Raw genomic sequence first — 20,528 nt, 5'->3', positions numbered from 1 at the left:
CCCCAGCCGGAGCCCTCATACCCTCCTGCACCCTAGGCCCCTGAGCCAGCCTGGTGAAAATGAGGGAGGAAGGGTGGCAAAAGTGAGCAAAAGAGGGAGGGGAGGATGGAGTGAGTTGGGGGCAAGGCCTCAGAGAAGGGGTGGGGCCTCAGAGGAGGGGCGGGGCAAGGGGCAATGGTGTTCAGTTTTGTGCCAGCAGAAAGTTGGCAACCCTAGGATTCTGGAGAAGGGGCTAGAAGTGATGGGGCATAAAACTCTCAAAATAAATCTCACATGTGCCCCACTCAGGGAAAGAAAACAGAGCTAAGAAAATCCCAGGGCACTTCAGAGCTCAGGGATGAGAGCTAATTATGGACATGCAGGATCTGCTTCGGAACAGAAAATCTGTCCTCCTTGGTACGCCCAAAACCTGTCTCTTTAGGGCAAGGATTGTCTCTCGGATACGTGTTGCTACAACTTCTAGCGCTACGGGGCTCCTGTTCACTGGGTGCTACTGTAATTTTTTTTTTTTTTAAAAGAGAAGCTGCCAGTTGGAGCTTTGGCTGAATTGTTACTAATCCTAGAAATGTCTGACTGCTACCAGTTATGGTTCTTGGGGATATTGTGCTGAAGCAAACACCTGTTTACTCTTTGGAAGCCTGCTTGTAAAGTAATAGTACAGAAAATAAAATCCTTAATATGTGAGAACTTGAAATTTGACTATAAAATAAAATCGGTTCCTGACACAGTGTAATAACCTTCCCTAATGTGCTTCACCTGTATTGCTAGATAGTAAAATGGTTTTCTTTAGCAAGTCGGGGCCCAATTCTGCACTGCTCACTAATTGGAGTAATTTTTACTCAGACACGTAGACCATTGATTTCACAGACACTAACCATTGTGACTACCCCAGCTGTGTGAGCGACTTGCTCAGCTGAGTGGTGATGGCAGGACGGGGCCCAGGTTTTGCAAACTACTTTAGCAATTATTAATTTGCGTTGCAATAGTGCCTCGAAGCCCGAGTCTGTTGCACTAGAGTCTGTACTAACACGGAACAAAAAGATGGTTCTTGCCTCAATCCAAGTACTATGCACAGTCTAAGTAATAGCTTTATCAATACTGTGAACTTTGAACACATCAGGGAATAACTATGATTTTTCCTGCTCCCTGGCAAATTTTTCTGGCCTGCCTTTCGTCCTCTGTAACTCAGCATCATTCTGAACGTCCCATATTTCAGCAAGATGATTAGACAGACAAAGTACAGAATCTCAAACATGTAGGGCCTTAAAAGTTTTATTTTGAAAACAATGTTTCTCATTTTAACAGGCTGTCCTTTCTCATTTTGCTGTACTTATCAACACAAACTTCCCAACGTGCAGGGCCTTTGAGAAATTAATTTCCATCTAAAAACAAACAAAGCTTGAAATAGCTTATGGAGAAACACATCTTTCAAGGACATTTCCTTTTAAATTGCACAATACAGCTCTTAGCAGGGAAAATAAATAAAACTTAATCCCTCTGCATTGCAGCGGGGATTTTTTCCCCCAAGCTTGCAGTGAACAGATTGTTTAAAAAGTGTGCGATGGTCCATTAAAAATATATTTAATTTACAAAGAAAAGATGATATGGGACGTATCTCCCCTCCTATTAAGGTCAGTTGTTTTTGGTATATTGCACTCCTGTAAATGAACTATTTTAACAACTCTCCCATCTCAAACACTTCATATCTGTTTGTGCAAATTCTAAGGACCTTCTGGCCTTTGGCTGTGTGTAGCAAAAGACCTGCAGCTGAAACTGGTAACATTAAGGACGAGAAACATCAGCGTCTTGGAAATAACGACTGTGGGCAAAAACTGCATTCTAAGACTGGTTCCTTTCTTTTGCAGTGTGCCCGTTTAACCAGAATGGCTCTTCTGGCTTTGTATGCCTGCAGGCATGCCCTGTGGTTGATACTGTTTATTGTCCTCTAGTCTGCTGAGAACTCAATTGCATTTAAAGCAACTCCCCTCAAAGACAGACTTACTAGGTCATGGCTCCTTGTTTCTTTAAAATGTTCATATGTGCTATTGTTCATTTGCAAAAGATTAATAAAAAACAGTTTAAAGTTGTACAGTGAGTTTCCTGAATGGTTTATAACCAAATCACTGCTTTGTTTCTTCATAGCAAAGACCTGAGCTTTGCATGGCTTGGGGTGTTTGAGACTTCTCTTCACTGGACATTTGCATCAACGCCATACCAGGTAACACAAAAAGTCTTTAACACTAGCATCCAGGGCTCACACAGTACAGTAATAAACGATTATGGCTACAAACAAACCAGCCATAGGCCTTGTCATGACTAGGAAGAGAGTCCGGCTTTTCCGGCATGCTAGTTATGATCTTAAACACGATTATGCACATAAGGAGTCGAGCGTCCACCAGGACCAGCTAGTTACGTTTAAAAGCACTAAAGCATCTCGACAGGAGGTGCAAAGGGGTGTTTTAAAAAGGCATTAGCTAAAGCATTTTCAAACATAACCGGTTTCTTTAGTCCAGGTAAGACCAGAGAGAGCTCATGAGTTGGATATAATTGAACATCGTCCCTTAAGATCTCCACACAGTTGGCACATGGTGATGTGTCATCTCTCTTGTTCCACGGGCAAGTGAGGCCACTAGGTCATACCAAGCTATTTTGGACTGCAGTCAGTTCACACACACTCTACTTGGCATTTCTGTTTGATCAGGTATGCCAGGTGGAGTAACCTCAATTTTTGGGTGGGCGATTTCCAGGGGCCTGCTTTTCAGTGGGTGAGTGCTCAGTGCGTCTGAAAATCGGGCTCCTTTGAGAGTGGACCAGATTTTAATAGATGGTCCATAAAACCATTTCCCCCTCCTTAACTGCAGTTGCATAGAATTCTCTCTTCCATTTGTGATGGGAAAACATCCTTGGGACAGCTACCGCCGGTGCTTACACAGAAAAGTGATATGAGGGAGGTATTTAAAAAGGTATTTTTGACTGCTTGTTTAACAGCTGGAAATAGAGCCTGCCCCATGTGTGACAATCAGGGACCAGACACCCAAGGGGAGAGCAGGTTTAAACCCCCCAAATAAGCAGGGACCCCTAGCAAGTGCTTGTAGACTACCAGCAGACCATGAGCCACAGCAGTTTGAGAACTGCCAATATATAGTAAACCAATATTTTTACCTGTGTCCCACTGCACTAGTGTCTCAAAATTGGAATTCAAATTTAAAATCAAATCTACTTTTCGCTATTTGCATTGCTTACTTTAAAGCATTTCTCTGTGATAGAACAAAAAAACCCAGCGATGTCAGTTTCATTCTGATTTAGTTACACTCAATGCAGCACATGTGGGTTGCAAACACTGCAGGGGAAGTATTGAAAATAGCAGATTCCATGGAATTTTTAAACCAGTATGTTAATGGACAGTACTTTGGTTCGTGTTTTGGTATTGATTTTCTTGTAAGCGTTCATTTTGGACCAAGCAGAGTTCCTTCAACTTAGTCTGTTTAGCTTTCCTGGAAAAAAAAAAATATATATATATATATATATATATACACAAATTTTCTTTTTAAGGGATATTCAAGTGGTTTATGCCCAAATTTTCATGTGAGTTATAATCTGATAGTGAACACCCTTCCGATTCTAAATATTAATAAATCAAATCCCACCCCTGTGGGCAGCATAATCTAGGGGATGGGGCACTGGCCTAGGAATCATATGGGGGGAGAGGCAGAGTGTCAGGAACATTTCCTCCAAGTATAAAAACTTGAAACTGATGAACTTTTAGTTCACAATGTTTTTGATGATCTCACAGATCCCTCAAGTGGGTGTTTGTGCTTTGATCTCTCCTTTCTCCCACCACGCTTCTCTTGGGTCATCTTGTTTCCTTGTTGCCTCCCTAGACACCTGGGGCTCTGCCTTATCCCCTCCCCTCCTACAGCTTTGCTCCCTGTGCATCAGTGGAACAGACAGATCTCACACGGATCAGAACTTCTTCACATCAGCCCCGAGAGCTTTGCTTGGCACCTTCTGGCACATGACTGAGGACCTGGATTTTGGAGTACATGGTTCTGGCTAAAAACATGCCTAGGAAATGAGAGGAAATTTGTGTTTTATAATACTGATCAGTACCCTGTTAGGATCCTATGCAGGGCCCATCCGCAACCCTTACACCTCCAATAACTCAAAACTGGTTGCAGTGAAGCATGTCTAAATGTGGGCATCAAAAGTGAAACACCTGGAACTGTACAATTGTGGACTTTGTTTTGGGAGAGGTCAGGCTATCACGGAAAACAAGGATGAAGGAGAGTTTGACTGTCTGCCACTGACACACTATACTGATGAAGAAAGAATTTTAAAAGTGACAAATCAGTGAAAGTTTCTCCCTATTTTTCCACTGAATTCTACTTAATTAATAAGCCCGTGAGTCACAATGATCAAAGAAGCATATGGCAAATGTTACCGTCACACACTAAGGAGACATGGCAGTACATTAAAAACGGAAGACACTGAAGCAGGCTCTTGCCATTGATATTTTCAACTCTCAGGTGAGAGCCCAGGTCGAGGTATTTGCTGTGGGGACCAGTAGCCCAGCAGCACTGTGGGAAGCAGCATGCTTAGGCTGGGGGGGCAGAGAGAACAAAACATACCGTTTTGTAGTTGCTCCTCTAGGTTAAGGCACTGGTGGCAATGACAGGTTTTAACAACTAGGATGGTCTTTGGCTAGAACAGCACTGTAACACATGTGGGAGTGAGTATCAGATCTGCTGAGCTCAGAGGGGAATGCAGTCAGTCTGCATGCACATATAATTCAGGTACCACCTTCTGCTTAAGAATCACATCACCAAATATAAAAATCTTCAAATGTAATTTATTAAGACATTCAGCTATGTCTGTTCGTCTACATCCAAATTTACTACTAAAAATAAAATCATATCACATTTCACGTTAAGAATACCAATTTTGAAAAAAACACTTCAGAGCCAAGCCTATTGTATAAATAAGTGACTAGTTTCTTTTCATATCAAAATTCACATAAAAAATTTCCTGCCCCCAACTCCCCCCTCCCATCCCTAGTTCTATCTGAAGCCGTGATGAATGTAAAAATTTAAGTATGGACACATGCGTGTCAAAGAATAAAGGTGCAAATTCTATTAACAGCTTTAAAAGTGGCATTTGCGGCGTTTGATCATACATGTTTCTGTACTCATTCCCAAAGTGCAAATATTGCCAGAGTTTAACACTGTTTCAATTCAGCTGCAAGAATTAAACATTACACAGGATCAAACAGTATTGCAAGGCCGCTATCTGTGCCCTAAAACTCATCCCACTCTCTCCTGCACTTTGCAGTGAAGGGCAAAGTGTTCATTAGAGCTTTAGTTTACTTCACATGGCCCATACTGTGCATAATATATTAACAAAAGTTTCATATACATCAAAATATTGAAGACTCCATCATAAAAGTCAGGAGTCACTATAGATTACATGAATGCAAATGTAATTGCCCACCAAAAATACCCAATGCATACACGCAATGTATTAGAGTGCTTCCATCTTCCAATACAATCAATGCTGTTACATCTTTGATTTTGGCTTCAGTGCTGTACAAAATTTTGTCAGTAATCATGGCTGCGCTCCAGTCAATGCAGAAAAACAGGCCAAAGCATTCGAGCATCTCTCACTGGTACCCTGGGACATGGTTCAGTGTGATTCTTCCTCCCCACCCCAAACACAAGTTAATGGTTGTGTTTCTTTCGCACCTCACACCCCCCTACTTCTCCTCCTTCCCCTTCACCCGCCCCCTGAAAATACTCTACGTCCATGTCATTTGTTTCCAGTTTCTCCCTCCCTTGCAGTTCAGAAGCAGTTTCTGAAGTCATTTCTGTTGAATCGCCTTGGAATTGCCTCTACCAGGCAGCCCACAAAAATCAGCATGGGATTTTACATTTCGACCAGCATTAATTGCTAAACTTTTTCACAATTGTGGAAGGGTAAGTTCGCTCTGCTGAGTCAGGCACGGGTCTCTGACATGGGTCTGTTCCTACATCATCTTCTGCCACTTCAGAACTGGATAGAAAGTCTCGGGTCCTGAGTGAGAACCTCCTCCTGGCCTCCAATCGGTTCCTCCGCAATAATCTCCCCCTGGCTGGCTTCAAACAGACACGTGTCACAATCCAGATTCTGAGAATCATTCTTGGCATCCTGAGAGTGCTCCTGGTGATCTGGCCCTTCAGCCACCTGTCCGTTACGATCACTAGGGCTCTCTTTTAGATTTCTCTCCTCCTGGTGTTCAACACCAAGATGTTCAGTTGCTTCTTGATGACCAGTATTTTGCTCTGCTCCAGGGTTTGGCTGTGGAGCTGGCTCTGGTGCCAGTCCTGGTGGCTGCGAGGGGTTTTTAAGTTGACAGTGGCACAAAGGACAGGTCTCTTGCACATACAGCCACTTCTTAAGACAACCAGAATGAAAGAAATGGCTGCATGGTGTGATCACAGCAGATTTCATGTCCTGAAAATAATAAACATCAAGATGTCACACAACAGCCAAACACCTTGTCCTCCCAGAACTACCCTACATACTCCACCTGACCTCAAGTTTACTCTGTGAGATGAAAATTCTAAGGCAAGACGTGTAATGATTTTTCTACATACACACAAACCTCCACATAACTTTCAACAGGCACAAGACCAGTAAGTTTCTAGAGGAAAAAAAGTGATAGAACTCAGGTACCCAGCCTCATGAGGCTGATGACAAAACAATTGCAACCCCATGGAAGTTAGCCCCATACAGATTAAAAGCAAGCACAAAGGAACTGTTATTTACAACGCTTTGTGGAAGTAGTTGTAGGGTCTGGGTTACAGAGTACTGGGTGGAAAGACAAACCCAATAGTCCACTTGTAACCACCATGGTGTGAGAGCAGCAGAGTAGAAATGAAGTGCCTGGACCTAAGGCACTGAGGTGAGACCAGGGATTTTTACTCAAATACTAAGCAAGCTTTTGTTTTAAACAAACATTTCAGATAACTGAAACCAAGTTTGGAGCCCATCCAATCTTAATAAAATCAGGGTTACTCTCTCACTTCCATTCACAACAAACATGATTTCCCAGGGAGGAAAGAAGCACATCTGTATTTTTTTCTTTTTTCCAAAGCACAAAGTGTGGTAAAGGTAATGGCTTCCAGTGTTAACTTCTAATTTCCTTACTTCTGTTGGCTTATGTTAAATCCTTCCCCTTACAGTAATTAGGTTTATTTTTCTTTTATAACCAGTGTTTTAAATTAAGCAAGAGTGGGAATTAACAATCCATGGAGACTGAATTGTTTCTACGAAACCGTACGATACATTGGCTAGCGGTGTACATACAACCTTACAGGAAGCCGTAAGAGAAATCTCCCCAATTGAAAAAAAAAAGTCATTGTTTGCTTCTACTAGAGAGACTAGCTTGGCCCATACTCACTGGAAATGCTTCAGAACCTCAGATACGTTCAAGAGTATGACACTTGCTTTAGTTAAATCTGAAAACTGATTTTAAAAAAAGCAAAAAACAAATGAGAAAAAGCTATTCTGGTCTATTTAAATTCCTTAATTTCCATGTTAGTTTGTTCTAGGTTTCCAATGCAAGGACTCCCTCCAATTCTGCACTAAGCCAAATTACACACAGCAGAACTCTGTGGGGATTGCAACTGAAACACAACCAAAGTCACTGCACTCGTTACAGCACCGGAGACTAACTCCAGACCATCCAAAGGTATGTTAATAAGAGTCACTCCCCTACAGTTCTACTACTTGAATTGCAAACCTGGTAGCAGATGGCACAGATATCATTGTGTTGCTCCAGCTGCTCCTCTGTGGCAATGGGCAGCGATTTGATCTTATTCACAGCATCCCTGCGGAGAAGAAAACTTTTCCATCCCAGCTGGGCCCGGAGCCACACATTGTAATAGGAGTGGATGAAGATTATCATTGAGCCCATCACAGTCCATTCTCCAAAGATAGTCTCTGAGACGCCGTATGCCACGACGCAGAGAGCCACGAGGAATTCCAGCAGCCGGTATGTGCCGTTTACATAGTAAATTACATCGTCCATATTTTCTACTGGCTCTTTCCTGAACTCCTCAACCATAAACAACACATAAATGAAAAGTGTTCCAAGCACCTGAAAAGAGGATAGAATGACATGGTTTCAGCATTCAGGTCCCCAGGGTAAGTAGAGTTCAGTACACACAGGGCCTCCCTCATCTGGAAGCATATAAACCCCAAATCAGCCAACTACTTGCTTAACTTCAAGTAGAACCTAAATCCATCCCTACTCACAAAGCATGAAGCTTCTGCTTAAATTCCAGGGAAACCCATGCTTAAGTGCTTTGCTGAATCAAGGCTATAGTTAGGGCTTGTCCATGCAGAAAATGCATATTAGAGAGGTGTGATTTCTAACGCGCACAGGCCTATTGGTGTGAACACTCTTTGAAACAGCACTACGTTAATGTGCACTAGGGAACTTTTAGTTCATGCCAGAAGGGTCTACACATGGGCCAGTCAGCGTGGGACATGCTGGTGCACTTTAGAAATCACACTTCTCTTGTGCACAGTGCCGTGCCATGTAGACAAGCCCTTAGAGACATGGATAGTGACTAGACACACAAAGACATCACATGACAAGCTTCCAAGAGCTATTTTTTAAATAGTGAATTAAAAAATGAAAATGAGGATACATCCCCCCACACAGGAAAGTACGTATGTATACATGTTTGGACACCAATATATTTTCAGATCACCTCTGTCATGGAAGTCTCCTACAATGATGCAATCTATGTGCAGTTTGGAAGCTTATTATTGTAACCAACATGCCCTTCCAATCCTACAGCATTATTTACAATAAATATTTTAGTTCCTTGTGTTCTCAGCCCAGCACTAGAGTACTCTAGCCGCAGGAAGAGATAAATAAAAGATTTTACATCCCAGCTTCTGCACTCTAAAACTCCCCCCGTCACTGTTCTGATCATATCCCGTTACCTTAGGGAGAGAAAAAAATAAATGACTACCATGAGGCTAGTGTGCCTTACCTGGAGGGAGGTTAGAATACTGCTAGAGATAATGATCAGCAGCCAAAAATCCATGTGGAAAAACTGACAAATCATGTAGGCCATGTATGCTGGGAACACTAGCAAGAACAAGCACAGGCTGACTGCACGGAAATGCTTCCACAGGCTCCTGCAGAAACAATGCAATGGTTGGGATTCAGACAACTGGCATCCTCTCACTGAGAGGACAGTGGCTTATGTATCTACGGAAGGCTTTTACTTTACGAAAAGGAATTCTTAATTTCCTCAAGTACGGTCTAATTCGCAGTACAAACAGAAGTTATTCTGATGGAAGTTCAGTTCTTTCTTCCCTGTGCCTTTCTCAGCACAAAATGGAAAGGCTACATCCTCAGTGAGACAAAGGCAAAAATTAAAGACTACAAATAAGTTACATAGGTACTGCCACAGCGGATCAGGTCAGTGGTTAAACTAATTGTCTCTGGTCTCTGACAGAGGCTGATACCAAATGCTTCAGATGAAAATCCAGGAAATCCCATTAGAACAATTATGGAATAATCTGCTCCAGGCAGTCCATGCTCTGAAGCATAAAGGTTTGTAAGGTTATTTTAAATGCTATCTGGTATACCTGCAGAAGTTTCCCCATAAAAACATCTCATACTTCGACTCTTACTAGACTCTTTGCTAGCCTCTATAATTACCTGTGAAACTCACTGCCACATGACGACTGTACATTGTGTAAAAGTATTTCCTTTTATCTGTTTTAAATCTGTTGCCTTTCAGTATTAACGGATGTCACCTTGCTCTTATGAAAAGCGATGAACTGTATTTATTTAAATTTTTAAAAATAAAGACATCTATTCCAAGGCTCTAGTTATCTTAACATACTTGATCATGAAATAAGTACAATTAAGTTAAGCCTCAGCAGCACTGAAATTGGTTCCACGGGAACTCAGCCAAACAGCCCAGCCATCTACCTCTCCGTGATCAAGGAAGCATACCCTCAGCCTTCTCCAAAGACTTTTTCAGATAGGTGTCTCTTGCAGTATTCCCCAAAAGAAACCAAATTCAGGCTATTTCAGATCAAAGGGGAGCAAGTTCCAGAGTCTCAGAGTGCAAGTCCTGCCAGCTGTCCTCTCCCTTTTATAAGGCATAGCTCTTCACTATTTTGTAGACCCCTATCGTGACCCCTTTTACTAATCTCTCCCCTACACAGTCCTAATCTCTTCACTTGCATCCCATTTGGAAATCTTTCCAGTGCCTCCAGTCATTACTCGCTATGCTACTTGGCAGCTCTCTCTGATGTCTTTTTACACACATTTAATTCCAGAAATAAGAGGTACACTGAAACTGACAAACGATAGTAGAAGGGAAGAAAGGAGAGAGGAGAATTACCCTAATTTGACTGCAACTAAGGTTAGAAGAAAAAAATTCTAAAATTAACTGAATTTTGTAAATACCTGTATTCCTTCTGGGTTAGGGCGGAGGGGCTTTCCCCACCTCATTTGTTCAGAACTCCCTACAAATTCAGCTTTGGACCTGGCAAACAGTTACAATTTGCTGCTACCAGTGACTATCTATCTGTTTGAGAACCAAATACTATCTCCTGGCTCTACTCCCTTTCCTTTCGTCAGCATATTTAGAGTTAACATGCCACAGAGACTGTGTTGACCACAAGCAACCTCTGAGCCGAACAGACTCACTGGATATAAATAAACCTCCTCTTTTATTTAGAACGCTTACAGATTACATAAGGGGAAGAGAGACATGCAATTAACATAGGAAATGCAGTTTCATGCCAGAACACCAAAGACAAATAAAGCTCCTTAAAGAAACACAAAGAAATCAAAGATAACAGGAAAAAACCCAGCAGATCAGAACATCCACAAGACTCCCTTCTTCCACTCCTCAGGTTCTCTCCATAGACACCTCCCATTCCAGGCCTACAACCGGTCCCACAAGCCTGGGATCCTGAAGTTAATCTATGGACTATTACAACTTGGTAGAATTTTTTCCCCATGATTCTATTAAATAACTGGCTGTTTCCGTGACATGCTGAACTGTGGTTTTGTTTAGCCAAGAGCAGGGTTCAGTGTCTCTCAGTGCGGGGTGGTGACTTTCCTTCTGTCATGTAATACCCACACAATTCCTGAGGCCAGTGGCTGCAGAGCAACATGATCCTGTGCAGACTGTAAGACATGCTCACAGATGAGTCTTCATTAGGACCATGCGACTCAAGTCACTTTCCTTCTGCAGAAGGAATCATGTTGCAAAGCATCTCTGTGCTGGTGAACATCATTGTGTGTGTGGGGGGGGGGGGAGGGAGGAGGAGCAGGGAGGAGATAAGGAGAAGGAGCAAAGAAATGAGAACTGTCTGTATACTAACCTTATTATTCTTTAGTCTACAAGAATGTGGACCACCTTAACTTACCTTTTGGTAGCCCACAAGGCTATCAGGCCATACATTAGTGCGCTCACCTCTACAAAAAAGAGTTTTAAATAGCTTTCAGTTTAGAAAGTGCATTTCTTACTTGTCCCTTGAAGCTCCCAGTGCCAGAACAATGGGATCAGCAATCTCCAACATGGACTGAAGGATGGATGCTACCACAATGAAGAGAATAATACTAAGCAGGAATGCCCGATGGACAACTTGAAGCTCGATTAAACCAGTCTGCACGGCCAAGATCAGGAGAGTGACTCCTTCTGTCATCCCCCTTTGGGTTGGGGTTTTGAAGAGAAAGTGAAAATAAAATGCAGAGGGTTAATTATTTTGCTTCATCTTAAAATAAAAGTCTGGCATGTATGAAATCAACAGTTTTTCTAGCCCTTTGTTTCTGATTCTATTTTAAGATTTCTTTCTGCCTTGTATGACCTCAGGAAATTAACATTGATATATTTCTTTAAAAAATACTGCTTATACTTCTTTGTAGCTTGTAGAGGCTTCGCTGACCTTTGCTCTTTAATGTATGCAGTGGTGCTGTAGCCATGTTGGTCTCAGGATATTAGCGAGACATGGTGGGGGAGGCGATATCTTGTATTGGTGAGAGACAAGCTTCAGGTCGGGGCCTGAAGAACTCTGTGTAAGATATTCCCTCACCTGCCTTGTCTCTCTTTTCCTTTAATGACATTCCTGTCTGAAGTCCTACCACTTGGGTACACTTTGAAAGCAATGAATTCAGAGTTAGACATACAGCACAACTTCCAATGTTGCTAACAGACACTCTAGAACAAAGAGTCCCCTGAATGTCACTCTTTCACTCTTGTGGTTTTGAAGTTGAAAGTGAATTTAATATTTCTGACGTAGAGACAATGACAGCACTGTCTTGAAGCAGTTACAGCACAGCGTGGACTACCCATGACTGGTTCTCCTCCACGCCCACAATGCTTCTGCACCATTCCTGGGCAGCCTCACTTTATACTCACTGCAATTCCCACTGACTCACCTCAGAACCCAAAGTACAAACAAGTCCTTCACTTGTGGCTTGAACCAGCATTTGACCTCCTGGTAAAAGCTAACATACTAACCCACAGGGCCACAACTAAACTCCCAACTTTATGTCAGGCAGTTATGAGAAGCACAAGAGAAACAAGTTGCCTATATTCTTCGGCAGTTTACCACAGTAACTTTTAGCTGACCAGTGCAAATCTTCCACAAAAGATTAGTTTGGTTTCACATGTAGTTACATGGGGGGAAATGAACCAGGAAGTTAAAATATAACTACATAAGCATTTAGTTTTTCTAAACATTTTTAGATTCCTTCAGTCACTGATCCCCATGAAGACACCGCAAAGAATCTAAAATCCCAAAGAGAAGCACTGTATGTATTACAGAACTGCATGACTGCCATTCTAAGATTCATGATAGACATTTTCATCTCAAACCCTTTAAAATAGTGTATTTGGGCTAATAAATAAGAAGCGTGTCAGAATTCCTATGCATACTAAGGCATTTATAACGGGTTAAAATAACTCTCAGATTAACAAATGCCAACCTCAGTGCTACGTAGTTCTAAATATGCTGCCAGGCACTTACCTGTTCATAGCTGGGTCATTCATGAACGCTCGGTAGCCCTGCAAGTAAAACTTGCAGAGAGTCAAAACTCCCAAAGCAACAAAGGAGACCGTGAACACCAACCCCAGGAGTGAATATGGAGTGCTGCAACATTCTGCAATGCTGGGGGAAAAACACAGTTTAATTAATAAAAAGATTTCTTCAATTAAGAGTCTGAGCTGGTTTGAAATCACATCTGGATTGGCTTAAAAAACAGAACATGAGCAGCCCCACAAGTACATGCACGTTCTTCTACTGAGACAAAATTACGAGAGCAAAGTCCACTATTTTCTCCTCAGACATCAAAGGTCAAAGATTCCCGGTTACTCAGTCACAAAAACGCATTGTTATGTCTATCAGCTGATAAGCAAGCCTATGTGGTTCCCCATTGCTCATTCAGATTGTGCTTCAAGACAGCCCCACATGGTGGTGCTATCTTGCTTTTACTTTAATAAAGAAGAGTACTCAAGCTCAGGCATGGAAAAGTGATGTACTCAATTCACTTAATGACATTTCAATCCAGTTACCACAAGATGACGCAAAGTTACAGCAGATCAATTTGATTGATTGGTTAGTTCCCACACACAGCAATACTACCAGGATGCCAGTCACTATAGAGTGCTCATATAAACGGTTATTAAAACAGCTAATAAATTGTAACGTTTTTCATAATTCTGGTCTGAAAAGTGATCTGAGATCTTGATATTCAACTACTGCTGACCCACAAGAGAGGCCTAGTACAAACTTCAAATAAACTATACCAAAGAGACATACGGCCTTTAAACAATTATCTGAGTGAGAACACAGGATGCTCTCGCTCTCAGGCCTACTTCTCTTTTGACTTGCTACTACAGTGAAGTCACAAGGTGAATCCTCAGCTGCAACAAGAGCTGGGTGCAGCCAAGTTTGAGGAATCATAAAAGAGTGTTTCAGCTCACTCATCCTGGGGCCTGTTTTCTGTAGTCCTGGCCCAGCGCAGTCTAGAGCAGTCTGTGTTTCTCTAGAGTACAACGGCCTTTAATGGGAATCAATCACACTGCTACTATGGCTATACATCCTCCCACCTCCAACGTCAGCAGAGCTGGAAAGCAGTGGTGTAGAGCTGCTCTATGCTTGCTTTCTCTAACACCAGGGAGTCCTCAGCTACTCAACTCAGGGCCACGTTCTGGCACCTTTGGCTACAACAGCAATCCTGGTTCCTTCAGGACAACAGGCTGTTCCCAGAGAAATTACTAGGATGCCACATTGCAGCATTCTGATTAATTCACTGCTGGGTCAAGTAGAAGCAAAGTGCTCCAAGAAAGAACATGCGTCAGAAAAACTAGATGGAACAAAGGAAACGATAAATAGATGCACTGGTACTCTTAGTCCATTTTTAATGTTTTATACGGCACCAGAGAGGTAACACAATAAAAGCAGGTCATTTCTTTTTAAAGTGTCTGTGTAATATAGCATCTCAAGTTTTATTACAGATCATTCTGCTTATTCTTCAGCAATCCAACATTTTAAGTTAAAATATCCCTCCTCCCCTATTTGATAGGGCATGAAAGCCTTTTGTAGCTGAATAGGAGGCTCACTAGAAGCTTCTTAACTTCCTGGCTATGCCTCTGCACATGAATGGTAGCTGTCTTTGAAAGCTCACCAAAGCAGAGAATGTGGAAGAGTCTCATTCATCATACAATCAAGGGGTACTCCCGATAACTCATCAAATCCTCCCTATTCTCCAGTGGGAGTGATACAAGCCCTTTCGGAAGGTGGCCTACAGATATAGAAAGCCTAGAGTCCGTAATGGAACACTGGCTTCTAAGAACACTCCTCACCACCAGAGCTCTCAGCAAAGAAGGGCACGTCTACAGTACCAAAACAATAAGCATAAAGCTCAATGTGCACATGAGACAGATTTGTCTAACTGGTTGGAAAAGAAGAGTTATGCCCGATGATTGTGGTACAATGTGACTTGTAGTGACTCCTCCAAGTTACCAGTATGTTGCTCTGGTGTGACCACAAATAGGAAAGAACTGGCCAAAAAAGGTGGAAGTCCCTGTAAGGGATGACTATCTTCCAGGAACCGTGCTTGCGCTGGTGTTTGTCCCTCTCAGTACTGGTCATGTGCGATGTTTAAGATTAAGGGCCCCGCTGTGTGAGGTATTTTTGAATAACTTCAGGTTTTTTTCCAAACTTGTCAGGAATGAAGGAACTATAGTTAAGGGGAAGTCTGATCCAGGATAACTGAGCCTCCAGGTAGGCTCCATAATAAAGAACTTTCAACCCCTCTAGCAAGCATGCTACCACCCTTACTAATGAAGTTGAAGCGGAGATAATTTACTGTGTAAGGGACTCAGAGGAGCTTAAAAACCTCAAACAAAGGACTGACTGGAGAGCTTTCAGATTTATCCTTATGTGCCCCCAGGTGTGAGCTTGTAACTGTCCTGAAGGTTTGAATTCTTGCCATCTTCAAAAAAAAAAAATACAATGAAGGCTGTGTATTGTTATTGTTTGTTGTGCATTTGTGGAAGCTTAACATTGCTATTAAATGCACTCTGAATGCGCTTGCTTGAATTCTGGAGTTGTACACTCTAGGAAATAATTCATTACCGCTAATAAAGGGCACGTGCGCACAGACTGCTCTTTTCTGGCAGAGAAACGTTTTTCCATTTTACTAAGTAGACTGCAGTACAGTGAAGTCTTCTGGCTGACTAGAGAATCTTTCTTAGCTTGTCTAACAAAATGATATTTTAACATCCTCTCCTAAACAGTTAGGCTGTCAGAGATAAAACCTGCTACTGGAGCTTGTTTCTCTTCTGAAGAAAGAGAGTGCTGCTGTTGCATTTTCTTACCATGGCAAAGCAATGCGCCTTTGGCCCCCACAACACTGGCATAAAAGTTTCCTGGTTGTGTGTGTTGCTCCCAGGCAGGTAAAAGATGACAGCAATTGCCAAAAACCCACCAGGAAGGATGCCTTGAGGAAATGCATCCCCAGAGCGTGATGAAATTGAGTCTAAGAGAAAAAGTCTGGTGCTTTCATGTTTTGGGCTGTACAGAGAAAGTCTAGCAAGTAATATTTTAGAGATGGCATTTCGTTTAACTCTCACTTATTATGAAGATACAGATTTATTCTGATACCTGGCAGGCAAGTTCTACCTGATGTACATGGATGATACATGATCATTCACACTCTTGCCCCTCAATTCTATGGCACAATTCCAGAATCTAAACACTAGAACAGGAAGTGGTTTAGACTGCACCAGGTAAACCTGTGTTTTAACTTTAAATAATTTCGGTAACTGGAATACTGACGGTTCATGCCTGCAAAGACCAATGCTGATTAACAGGGATATTTGCACAGAGTGTGTCAATCTGGCATTAAAAACCTTTGCTTTTGGAGATCTTGTGCATGTAGCAATAGCCACAATATTTGCCAAATGCATGAGGCGTGTCAGAAAAATCTAAGTTCCCCTGCTGGGCCATGCTGTAGAAGCCTCTGCTCTCTGCCTATGGCCAGACAGACTGCACACATCACTAGTGCACAGGCTTCTGTATCAGGCACGGTGGGGAGCTCTGAGCCTAAATGACTCAGTGATGTGGGAGCTAGTGGGTCTTCTCTGCGAGGGAGAGTCATTTCATCATCCCCAGATTCCTTACCTTCCTGCTGTCAAGGGTCTCAGATTTCTGACCCTAGTGACAAGAGTCAAATTTTCCAGTTCTTCACAAGCAGCAAAAAACCTGTCATCTACCCAGCAATTTCTTCAACTCAATCACAGAAATTAGAGATGGAAGAGACCTATTAGGTCATGCAGTCCACGCCCCTGGCAACTGCTACAGTACAGTTAGGTACAGTCAATATTCTACTTTGTGCAAAATTAAAACTTCAGTGGAGGTGTAAAATAGTTGGGGTTTTTTTTGGGCGGGGGGGAGGAGACTGAAAACTAATCACCTCTGTTAATGTTGTAATGCAATACAATACTGATGGTACTATTCATTTTAATATGTAATGTGATCAAACCCCTGGAGTTTCTCTGTTTATTTTAAGTTGACAATGAAATCAGAAGACTCGAGTACTGTGATGGACACAGGGCCATATGTGAAAGGTAAGTGACAGGAATGTTCTAGAACCTTGATCCTGAGACTGTGGTGTCAAACAGGTTATTCTAAAAACAAAACCTTTACAGAGAGTTAGAAGATGCTGGCAATGTTTCTACTAAACCACACAAAGTTGATAGACAAGGTCCCAAATGCAATAAGAAGGTGAAGGGAAAGACTGGCGAATCATAATCTAGTAAGGGAATGACTGGAGACAGGGTGGAATAGGTTTCCTATGCTTTCTCTAAACCTTGTAGAAAGATTAATGCCAAAAACAAGACAGGGAAGAGGTATGAAAAGTTCCCAAGCACCAAGGTACTGAGAATGTCCCTCTGCTGATGAAATGGTCCATAAGAATGTGGACTGCTAAATAAAGACACCCTTCAGAACAAACCAAACATCAGAAATAGTTTGTTAGAGAATCCAGTCCAATACACTGAAAGCTAGATTCCAAGAAGAATCCAACTGGGGAACAGCGTAGCATACTGGGATATTTAGGATCACCATCAGAAAGATAACCCAAGTCTCTTCTTCCTGAGGAAAATACTTTTTTTCCATGTGTGCTTTATTTCTGATTCTGCTGATATCATTGTGGATGGAATTCCCCATGGTCGTTGTTCATTGCTAAACTTTCAGTTATGGCATGGATTTCAATGCACTCCAGAACGTGTTGCATATCACAGCTGAAAATAAAGCCTCCAGGACCCAAAAGACATATTGATTCCTCAACACAATCCTACAGACAAGTACCAGAGGAGGAATGCGCTAGCTAGCCTCAGCTGGTGATATCTGAGTTTGCTGAGTCAAATCTTTTGAAGCCCTACCAAACTGCTGAACTGAAGCTCTGAGTGTACAGTGGTTTGCCCATCACTAAGTTATATTTTGTATTCACTGGGAGCTTTTCCATAGTTCTGTTAATACCCCTCTCTCCTGAGCTGCTGTGAAGCAGAAGGCTTCACTGAACTAATATGCATGATGGACAAATATTTACTGGGGACTAGAAGAAGACAGCTGATTTAAACCATTCCATCTGTAGAAGACAGTAGATTAGTTCAGGAATACAAACAATGCATGCACAGAAAACAGCTTATTATGGACACTAGTTAATTACCTTGTCAGAAAGAGGAAGAGAAGCCTCTCTCTTGAGGCGGGCTGATCTCGTGTGCTGAAATAAGAGTAGATTTGAAGAGCAAATAAGACAAGCCAGAACACCATGAATAGAACGGGGACCACCAGCTGGTTCCACAGAGACATCCCCAATGCCAGGAGACCGTACACCTCCACTACCTGGGCAAGGTAAAGACAAGACCAGTTTGTTGTATTTGTTCACATCCTGTATGTTTACAGAGATAACAGAATAGAAAAAACAAACAAACATTCAATTCATTTGCAATTCAAACCATGAGACAGATTCATGTGGCACAAGTGGGTCAGTTACAAGGATTCGTGACTTTGTATTTCTTTGACCTTTTGTTAAAGGCAGGTGCTAAGTGCCTCAGACACCTGTCAGAGCAGAGGCTAAATATCTAAAAATTGGCACATTTGCAACATGTGACTTACAGTCTGGACAGCAATTCTTTTTAAAGTTTATGCTACTGCTTGTACAATGTTAATACTAGGTGACTATGGAGCAATTTTCAGAAAGCTGGAAGGCTAATCCCTTAAAAGTGACAGGGAAATTATTCATCACTAATACTTCCACAGATGGCTTTATTTTAAATCAAATGTCTGTTTCTCACAGCCAAGACAAGAATCACACAATGGCTACGGAGTACCCACTAGGAGAGAGGTGGGAAAACTATGGCCCGTGGGGCCACATCTGGCCTGCGGGACCCTCCTGCCCAGCCCCTGAGCTCCTGGCCCTGGAGGCTAGCCCGCAGCCTCAGCTCACTGCATCACCGGCGCGATGCTCTGGGCGGGGGAGCTGCGAGCTCCTGGGCAGCGCAGCTGCAGAGCCCAGCCTGACCCGGTGCTCGGTGCTGCGCGGTGCGTGGCTGGCTCCAGCCAGGCGGTGCGGCTGTAGCGCTGCCAGCCACGAGTGCTCCAGGGAGCAAGGTAAGGGGGCAGAGGGGTTGGATAGGGGGCAGAGGAGTTCGGGGTGGTGGTCAGGGGTGTGGATAGGGGTCAGGGCGGTCAGAGGACGGGGAACACGGGGGTTGAATGGAGGCAGGGGTCCCGGGGGGGTGGGGGTGGGGGCAATCATGAAGGAGCGGGGGGGGGTTGGATGGGGTGGTGGGGGGCAGTCAGGGGCAGGGGTTCCTGGGGTGGTTAGGGAGAAGGGTAGTTGGATGGGGCAGAAGTCCCGGAGGGGCAGTCAGGAATGAGAAGAGGGGTTGGATGGGGTGGCAGTGAGTGGGGGGTGTGGATGGGGCAAGAGTCTCGGGGGGAGGGGCGTCAGGGGGCGAGAAGTGGGAGTGGGGGCGGAGGGAGAATAGGGAACGGGGACCGAGCCACGCCTGGCTGTCTGGGGAGGCACAGCCTCCCCTAACCAGCCCTCCATATAATTTCTGAAACCCGATGCGGCCTTCAGGCCGAAAAGTAAGTTTGTATTTTAAAAGAAAAGAGAATTAGATAAAAAACTTGTACTTTACAAGCATGTAACTACTAGTATTTTAGAGTGAAAGATTGAGTAGGCAAATCATATTATTTGCAGATCCCTGTCAACACTGGCAAATGTTACAACATATTACAGTGAGGTCCTGTAAATGTAATGTCTATCATAGCTGACTAACAAGCAGCCGACTAGTTTGGCGGCCAGAAGCAGCCCCTGCTCAGGCTCTACAAAGGATCTGCAGTGTCCCTGCGAAAGATTCCTGTGGCACAGGAGCAGAACGGGACCAGCATAAGCACCCCTACACAGAGAGGGGGTGCGCCTATAGTACTGAGCAACATGGGGGATTCTGGGAAGCTCTATAACTTGTAGGCAGCCCCTGAAGTTGCTCTAAACTTATACCAGCCCCCAAAGTCCAGAATCCAGGATGCATAAGAGGACAAAAAGTTGCTTTTGCCCATCCTCCCACTGGGCTTAGTCCCCTGAACCGCTGGATTCAGAAGATGAAGTTAAACATTGGGCCTGGGTGTCTTAATATCCCCCTTCTCCCAAGTTTTTCCACTGGTATTACAAACAACTGTTTGCACTACTACAGTTGCAAAGCCTCTAACAACTGTGAGGTCACAACTACTTGATTAAGTTATTACTGAATAATTCATGCTGAAGTCAGCAACTACCACAAGTGATGACCAAGGATGAGTACGTCATGTTAAAATCAGGTTAGGGCAAAACTCCAATCTGGTATAAGCAGATTCATCTTCCTTGACCTTCAATGGAGTTGCATCTACTTACACCAGGTCTGAAAGGGGGCCAATTTTTTCACCACGAT

General features: G+C 43.1%; 1 protein-coding gene across 1 annotated transcript in view; it reads right to left on the bottom strand.

Moving 5' to 3' along the window:
• Positions 1–4,829: 4,829 nt before the first annotated feature.
• The window catches only part of RNF145 (ring finger protein 145), a 56,813-nt gene continuing 41,114 nt past the window's right edge, over positions 4,830–20,528 (bottom strand). Inside the window, exons 6-11 of the mRNA XM_077824527.1 lie at positions 18,260–18,435; positions 13,051–13,191; positions 11,549–11,731; positions 9,042–9,189; positions 7,778–8,134; positions 4,830–6,486 (exon numbers count right to left, since the gene is read on the bottom strand). Coding sequence (XP_077680653.1) covers positions 6,040–6,486; positions 7,778–8,134; positions 9,042–9,189; positions 11,549–11,731; positions 13,051–13,191; positions 18,260–18,435 — 1,452 coding nt within the window. The 3' untranslated portion in view covers positions 4,830–6,039. The remainder of the gene's footprint in view (positions 6,487–7,777; positions 8,135–9,041; positions 9,190–11,548; positions 11,732–13,050; positions 13,192–18,259; positions 18,436–20,528) is intronic.

Source organism: Eretmochelys imbricata, chromosome 8, assembly GCF_965152235.1.
Source record: "Eretmochelys imbricata isolate rEreImb1 chromosome 8, rEreImb1.hap1, whole genome shotgun sequence".
Lineage (NCBI taxonomy): Eukaryota > Metazoa > Chordata > Testudines > Cheloniidae > Eretmochelys > Eretmochelys imbricata.
The sequence above is the reverse complement of the archived record's forward strand: the minus strand, read 5'-3'. Positions and strand labels throughout refer to the sequence as shown.